The 8951-nt window shown below is 36.5% G+C and overlaps 1 protein-coding gene across 1 annotated transcript in view; it reads left to right on the forward strand.

The window, feature by feature from the left end:
• Positions 1–485: 485 nt before the first annotated feature.
• RP1 (retinitis pigmentosa 1 (autosomal dominant)) overlaps positions 486–8951 on the forward strand; it is a 19516-nt gene continuing 11050 nt past the window's right edge. Inside the window, exons 1-4 of the mRNA XM_009889193.1 lie at positions 486–575; positions 2385–3035; positions 4413–4584; positions 7892–8872. Of these exons, the coding sequence (XP_009887495.1) occupies positions 2397–3035; positions 4413–4584; positions 7892–8872 (1792 nt within the window). The 5' untranslated portion in view covers positions 486–575; positions 2385–2396. The remainder of the gene's footprint in view (positions 576–2384; positions 3036–4412; positions 4585–7891; positions 8873–8951) is intronic.

The following is an 8951-nucleotide window of genomic DNA, read 5'->3' on the forward strand; positions in this document are numbered from 1 at the left end:
AGAGAAAATATGGGAGAATCTTTAGCACAAAGAGGATCATCTTGACCAAATGATTGCACGAAAGCAAGAATTAATGCCATGAGACAGTTAATAAATAGTCTCACAAGGTGAGTGGTGGAAGGTCCATTTTAACATATTTAAAATTTGTATCAGCTAAAGAATTTAGTTTGGACGATAACCCTACACTGATAAGAAAATAGATTAGATGACCTATGTTCCCCACCCACATTTTTATTTTATGTGGTTCTGTGAGTCTCTTGAGCAATCTAAGTAAACAGAAAATTGTATAAATGAAATATTTAAAAGGTAAATAGGGTTTAAAAATAGTATAAGAGGACTTGCTGAATGAGATGTTACACACTGCTCTGAACAACAGCTACCTGAGGTGAACCTGGTCTGGTGATTAACATTAGCTGAGATTAAGCAAATGGATTATGATGTTTTTTTCTAGCTGACTGCACTTGGAATAAGACTAAGGATGTTCATTTCATGTGGCACAGACAAATACATGTACAATTTATAAATCTCTGAAAACAAGCTAACTACTCTTTTATTTACATAGGATGTGACTGTGGGTGAGTATCATGAAATTATATGCAATACTTACCAGCTATATGGCATTAGATGTATTCTTCTATATTTAGAACAAAGTGTTCCACTTAGGGTCTGTATAAAATTTAGTAACTTTGATATGTTGATTACTCATTTGTTGAAATGTTTGCTATTTGTAAAATGCAATTATAAGGTATCTGAAAGATGCATAAGTAATTTCCACTATTAAAATTAATACTAGAAAGTAATACATGGTGTACTATGCAAGCATCAGTTCTCTGCCAAAACTATCTTTTTTATCATTCATTTTCCGTTTTGCTATGGAAAACTTCTTTTTTGTAGTTACTTTTGTGAGTTCAAATTATTTCATGTTTATAATGAAAACTGCCTTTTTTCTTTATATGTATATTCTCTTTGTTTGTTTTGGGTTTTGTTACTTCCACAGTCTCAAGATTCAGTCTAATAATTGCCTTTATGTAAAATACATTGTATTTCTTTTCCAAATGTTGATGCTTGCATAACTGAACGTTTTACTCAAGTACAAATATCCAGAACAACTTCTGAGAGGCTAATTCAGAAACTATTATTATCGGTAGTCTCATGAGAAAATTTAACTATTTTATCTCTTGTAAGAGTGAATAATCATACAGTTAGATGAAATTCCCCTCCATTTTCATAAAGGGTGAGAAGTCGTAGTACAAAGTAGCTGAGGAACTATGTCTGTTCGTTCTGTCTCTGACCGTTATTGATGATGACTTAACAGTTTTCTCCCCTTCCCCAAAGATCCTGGAGTGGACTTTGTTAGTGAGCTCAAGGTTTCTTGGCCAGTTAAGTGGGGTAACATGACATTCAGTTCACTCAAGAACTTTATTAGTGTCATTGCTGCTTTCATTGGAGTGGAACATTTGCTCTGCAAAGAGAGTAGGAAAGTTTGTGTTGCAGCTAGCAGTAAAAATGCCCTTACGGATTTCCTCTAGGAACATCAGTATAAACAGAATGATGCATGAGGCACAAAATGGCTGGTTCAAATTGTGTCCCTAGTCTTAACTCACCTGTCAACCTCTCTGTTTAGAAGTGTAATGAAAATCAGGCAGCTAATGAATAGATATGTCAAAAAAGAGGAGCAACTATAGCTCTCAGTGATTTCAGTAGAAGTGGAGCTCCTCCCTACCACAGAAAGGAAGCCATTTCTCTAGCTATCATGGACTGGGTTGTATAAGTTGCTGCAGCCAAGCTTGAAAATTTCTTCCTGCATATTCTTTAATTAAACACATACAGTTTTTTTTAATTATTATTTTTAATATTTTTTTTATTCTAAATGGAATTGTAATTACCTAAATCAATCTTTGTGTACGTCATTCTAGTGCAGACTTGTTTGGTTATTTTTCAGTTTTAGCACTTAGAATAAGTACAATTTACAGCATGAATATTGTATTAAAATGAGACATTTCTTCCTGTGCTATGATCATTGTTCAAAATAACAAACTTTTTAAAAGTTCTTAATCTCAGTGAAGGCAAAACACCCAAGCTGAAAACAGTGCATTTTTGAAAAAGCTGTAAGAACACACTACGATAAAATCTTGTCAAATCTGACTTTATTTGAACCTTGACTGTCTTGAAAAACAGTAACATTTTCTTATGGGTTTCAGAACTGATGTATGTAGTAGTAAAATCCGTCAAAATATTGTTTTCCATATCTTCATTAAGAAAAATATGTAATAGCCAGAAGAGATTGCTCCATTAGTCAATATGGCAGCTACATCAAGGTGACATTGTCCAAGAAATTAATTTACATTTAATTTAATTTTACATCCATTTCCTCTTTCTTCCAGATTGCTGTCAAAATGAGTGAAACGCCTTCAACTAGTTACTCTGTGAATCACCCAAACTCCTCCGAGAGTGAACAGAGTTTATCCACGCGCCACTTCAATGTTACTGAACCTGTCGTGGCAAAACGGATCTGTTTCTATAAAAGTGGAGATCCTCAGTTTAATGGGATCAAAATGGTCATTAACAACCGGTCTTATAAAACATTTGACGCCTTGCTGGATAGTTTGTCCAAACGGGTCCCGTTACCTTTTGGAGTAAGGAATATTAGTACACCAAAAGGGAGACACAGCATCACCAATCTGGAGGATCTTGAAGATGGAAAATCTTATATTTGCTCCCATCAGAGGAAAATGAAGCCCATCAACCTGGAACGGGCTAGCAGAAAGCCGCTGCCCTGGCAGATCAGCAGACCTGTTAGCGCTCGCCGTCGAGCTGTGCAATTAGCAAGGGAGAATGAAGATGGATTTGGCCATCGAGAAAGCAAAATAACAACTCCCAAAAAGATGCTTGTTTTCAAAAACGGAGATGTAAGACTTCGACGCACCGTAGTTCTGGGAAAGAAAAACACACAAACCTTTGAGGCCTTTCTGGATTATATGAGTGAGTTAATGCAATATCCGGTCGTGAAACTATATACCACTGATGGCAGAAAGGTGAGAATAAAGATGAGTACTGAATTTTTTTCTATGATTTCTTCTAGATTATTTTGAATTGAAAAGGTGATTTTATCAATTATAAGCTTAGAACACTGTCCTGGTCTAAGATCTGAAGTGCTGAATTTCAGCTGTTGCCTTTCTATGCCTTTTCCCCTTCATAAAGGCTATTAGCTTGGAGAAGATATACTGGAATCTTGTGATCAGAGAGAAGCAAGTGAGGACATTTTATCTTAAGCCATCATGAAAAAACACTTTTTCTTACTCAGGCCTCTTTCAGGCATGATCTGAATTCTGTATTTTTACCAATTTACACAGAAACTTCCCTTAGTCTTAATGCTGTTTATCTGTGATTTTTAATTTTTTGAAAATACGATAAGTAGCATCTAATAGCAACACATAATTTATCATTACACAAATGCAGAGTGTTTTGCCATTAATGACTTGGGACTATGACTAATGACTATGGAACTGATCCGTACCATGGATCAGATTCCATACCTCTAAACCCAGTTGATGCAGCACTAATATTCCTGATTTTCATCTCACATGCTGTTTCATATAATTTTATCTCTCTCAGTGTTGTTTAACCACTCTATGTATTGCTTAACCACAGAAAAAAGGACTTGTGATTATACTTAACAGGTATCTAGAAAAACAATTCCATGCAGAGGTTCAAGAGTTCAAGAGAAATCTTGTGGTTACCCTCCATTTGATGAAATTCTGTATTAGGTTGGGAAACTGTCCATAACACTTATAAGTCAGCGAAGTGCAGTTTGTAAGCCTTATCTTGCAACATATTTTTGAACATAAATCCAAAAATGTTAGACAGGGCTCTGAGTACCTTGATCCAGTCAGACCTGCTTTGAGCAGAGGGTTAGACTACCTGACATCCAGAGGTCTTTTCCAACTTATATTGTTCTGTGATTCTGTCCTATTCCTCAGAGACAGCACAGGCCAAGTACTTGTGGTGTATTCTGAATTTCTCCTTTCTTCCTCCAAACACGTATTCATACGCATACTTACCTCCAAATGCACATTCTTATTTCATGGCTATGAATAGTCACTGTGCAACAATGAAACAAAATTACATATGCAAACACTTAAATTATATGAGAAATTCGATCTGGATCCAAGTGTTGCTTCTTGAAGTCTTTTTCTAATATTTTTATATAACAATACATACCCTCACAGAGATAAGAATTGCCTTATAGGAATTGAAAAATTAATTCCATGCTGTGATACATATTAAGTAGCATGCTGCAAACTAATGTAGAGACTAAGAAGTGAAGATACTAAAGCATGAAAAGGATAAATCTCTTACATTATTTTTGTGGTTACTAAGGCAGAGAATTTAATGTTACTTTTTTTTTCCAGGTTCCTAGTCTTCAGGCCCTGATATTGTGCTCTGGAGCTGTAGTCGCAGCGGGGAGAGAGCCTTTTAAACCAAGCAATTATAATTCTCTTGGGTATTCACAGCCTGCTAAATTGCTTGGAATTGCAAATCGTGTGTACCCAAAAGCACATGCCAAGTCAGAAAGTGAAAATAGTAAGTTCTTTGAATTAATTTTTATTTTATTAATTGGTTTATCTCTCTGAACATAAGACATAAACCCTGACAATCTTACTAGGATCAAGGATATTCAAAAAGGCTGGTTGAAACTGTTTATATCTGCTCTGACTCCTTTATCCTTTATAAGAATAGATATTAATATATAATATATATAAAAGAATACATATTTATCCCTTATAAGTAAGATCAAAGTGTTAATGCTCTTTCTAAAATGTAAGTTTCTGCTTAATACTCAGGTACTATGCATATTTTCTTTCAAATGGACTTATTTAGAACATGGATGCAAGTCTATAAGTATATTTTATTTTAATGCACTTGGTTGTCATTGTTATTAATTTTTTTTGTGTCACAGTTAATAACAGCAGTGTTAAAAGAAAACCCAAGTGTTAATTCAGGCTCTTAACTCACTGAATTTCTTGAGCAAAACTTTTGTGCAGGTTTCAGAACTTACCTTAGCAAGTGGTGGCTTCAATTGTCATTGTCATGACACATGACAAGTGTTTATGCTCCACATAGACAGGAAAAACATTATAGCACCCATCCACTCACAAGCTCATCATGTTTTTGAAGCTGCTTTTGTCTAAACAGAGTGTCATCCTTTCCTATCTCCTCATGGCTGTGATAAATGTTTTTTTGGTTATGTTTGGGAAAAGATAAGCAAATATGTACTTTCCCTTTGACTGCTCATGTAGTTGTGCCAGACAAGGTCAGCAAGAGTGTGAGGTGGTCAGTGAATGATCAAGAAGACGAGGAGCTGCTGGAGAGAAGCCAGGTTAGCTGAATAGCCTCAGGTTGAGGGGAACAAAATGCTGCAGTAGCAGAGCTTTAGGTCGTGTGGAAATCCTTGGCATTAGAACATCCTGTAAGGCAGAGGTACTGTCTAGGGGGAAACTTGTTTAGTCCAGAGGTACCTTGTGCTCTTGATATAGTTGCATGCTGTCCTGGACAGCCCAGGAAACATGGTACTTGCTTGTGTACTGAGACTTTCCGTGGTAATCTTGACTGTGCCATGGAGCACACTAATACATAAGACAATCAGCTTCCATTTACTTGAAGGATTTTCTTCCACATCCCTCCCAGCTTATTATGCCCCCACTAAACTATTCATTTTAGTTTTTCTCAGCCTTCATGTTCTTTGACCTGCACAGCTTGAGAGCTGTTTGTAGAGCAAAACTGATGCTCGTGAGAGAATGAACAGGAATATTTTGAGAATGAAAGTTCTGCGGAAACAAAATATCCTACCCAAATTTTGCTTTGAGCCAGAGAATAAGCCTTGCAATGGTAGAAAATGTAAGTAGATGAGAACCTGATAAGCTCCTTCTTCTAATCCTTAGTTAACAGCAACTACAGAAAAAGAGAGGAAAAAACAACCTCTTTTTGTCTCTAACCTGAGAAATTCAAAAGTACCCTGTGTAGGAGACACTATTGATGTGAGAGCCTGAAAAACAAAATTTCAGGCACTTCATTCCAATTACATTTCGTGAAGGTAGAAAAGGTGAGATTTTTACTTTGGGAAATATAAAGTATGGTCTGTGTTAGAGGCATTAGTACAAACTTTTACTTTTGATTCAGTTCATGGGAAAGCATATGCATGGGAAACTTGCAAGGCACTCTGCCTTGAAATTAGAGACATGTATCTATAGTGGTAATATGTTAACTGTGAAAGTCTTGATATGAGACCATTTGTGACTCACTTGAGCAAAAAAAAACCAACTTAAATTCAAGCAGTGTAGATGAGTTACTATCACGTGTTAAATACCTTTCTGCAAGTGAAACCTTTCTGTTAAATGGTGGCTCCTATATATTTAGGTATCAGTAACAGCTGAGGATGTCTTTGTGTGGGTGTACACGCACTGTTTCACTTGCACATGCAGAACTTCTTGGAAGACAGCAAAACTTTATTTTTATCTCGTGTTCTTCTATCTCTCACCTCTTCAGTGACAACTACTAGAGAGAGATGATGTATAATTTTTTTAACCCTCAAGTTACTACAGAGTAATCAAAACATATTTTGGGAATATTTAATGTGTACACAAACACATGTTGGGCCGTACTCAAAATTCATTGAAATCTGGAAGTATTCTCATTGGCTTTACTGACTTTTTCACCATCGTCTACAGTACTGTAGCATAAAATGTATCTCAAAGTGTTGTGATTTAAATTCAGATTTTATAATTTTTCTATTTTATATAGAAGGTCAGTCAAGGGGACTGAATCTGTACCCTTTATTCTTGTGTGTCAGTGACACTACTCACAGTAATTACTCATATGCTGCAGATTGTTGGATTAAGCCCAGGGAGATATATGTTCACCTTGACTGACACATTTTAGCACTAACTGTAAGGACTAGTAGAAAATCATAGAATCATAGAATCCTCTAGGTCAGAAGGGACCTTTAAGATCATCGGGTCCAACCATCAACCTAACACTGCCAAAACCACCACTAAACCATGGCCCTAAGCACCATATCTACCCGTCTTTTAAATACCTCCAGGGATGGCAATTCCACCGCTTCCTTGGGCAGCCTGATCCAATGTTTGATAACGCTTTCAGTGAAAAAAATTTCCTAATATCCAATCTAAACCTCCCCTGGCATAACTTGAAGCCATTTCCTCTTGTCCTATCGCTTGTTACTAGTGAGAAGAGATCGACCCCCACCTCTCTACAACCTCCTTTCAGGTAGTTGTAGAGAGTGATAAGGTCTGCCCTGAGCCTCCTTTTCTCCAGACTAAGCAACCCCAGTTCCCTCAGCCACTCCTCGTAAGACTTGTGCTCTAATGTTATATTGATGACCACTAAGGCATGAAGAAGATGCGAAGTTGGTAGCTTGAAGCCCAGACAAGTGAAAGCCCGTGAATCTATTGAAAGCTTCAAGACAGCATCAGCTCCCAACTAAGTATAAAATGAGAATATTTAGTACTTTTTTAGGCTTTGGACCTTCAAATAAGTCCATAGCTCTGCCATTAGAAAGAACCTATTGCAAAATGATATAAAGTGGAAAAGTAGTTAGATGCTTGAGTCTTTCTTAAAAATTGGTTATATTTCTGTCTCTAACAACGTCTTAAAATGAATAGCAATGTTAGCCATGTTTTTTCTCTTTATTTGCTAACACTGTTAAAATAAACAAACTAAATTAGTTTCCTTTGTACTAATTTTTCTCCTTTTTCTTTTCCTTTGCTGCCTGTCTGCTGTCTCACCATCTGGATCCTTACACATGATAATTACGTGCTCTACTTTCCACCTACTGAATGAATTTGGGTTCTTGCAATGTAATTATTGGTAGCGAGAGCTGAAATGGGCTCTAGCTCAAGATCTCAGATATTCTCAGTTTCTTCTGATAAAGGGTCCAGCAATGATAACAACTCAAATGATAACAACTCAAATGATAACAACTCAGATTCTTCCTATGTTCTTGAGGGTCATAATGGTATAGGAGGAAATCAGATAGTTACTGGGGAAGACTTATCTGTGGCACAGTATGAAGATGACATTGAGAAATCTGTTCATCTTAATCAAGATGGCAGTATCACAGTGGAAATGAAAGTTCGGTTCAAAATTAAAGAGGAAGAAACCATTAAATGGACAACCACTGTAAGTCGTGCTGGCCTTTCTGATGACAAAAATACCACCATCTGCAATTCTGCAATGTGTGCAGAGGACTGCTTATCAGATGTAAATGTATCAGAACATATAAAACCAAAAGATGCTCCATTTTTGGAGAGCTACAATAAAGAAGACGGAGACTCATTACAGCAATTCAATGCAGAAGTGTCAGACAAAGAATCAGAGCCTGATTTAAAAAATTCTGGTTGTAATACCTATAAGAAGAACAATTCTGCAGGTCTAGATGGAAGCGATGTACCTGAGGATAATACCAGGCCTCGCTTTTATAGGCCTCCCACCCCTGGGCCAAGGCGTGTTAGACAAAAGAAAGCAGTAGTTGAAAGTGTCACCTTGGTATCTGAGAAGGAGGTTCAGGAGAAGACAATAGGACAGTTTTCCTACAGTGAGGAAATACAGAATGGAGAAAATAAGTCTGAGTATTGCATGGTAGCTCATTCGAGAAGAAAAAAATCAAGTGTCAGTAATCCAAAGTTTAATGATATAAATGACAATGATTTAGAGAATATAAAAGAAGAAATGCTTTTTAAAGTAAGCCACAAAAGTCATGATTTAATAGAAACCACAAATAGGAAGACATTAGAAGTGCCCGATGAGGATGAATTGGTACAGAATATATTAGAGAAATCAGTTGTGGAACAAGGTACTTACAACAGTTTAGTATCGACCTGCAAAGCAAACATCAGCGGTTTCATACCATCATCAAAAATTTACCAGGCAGT

This window comes from Charadrius vociferus, unplaced genomic scaffold (assembly GCF_000708025.1).
Source record: "Charadrius vociferus isolate BGI_N301 unplaced genomic scaffold, ASM70802v2 scaffold347, whole genome shotgun sequence".
Lineage (NCBI taxonomy): Eukaryota > Metazoa > Chordata > Aves > Charadriiformes > Charadriidae > Charadrius > Charadrius vociferus.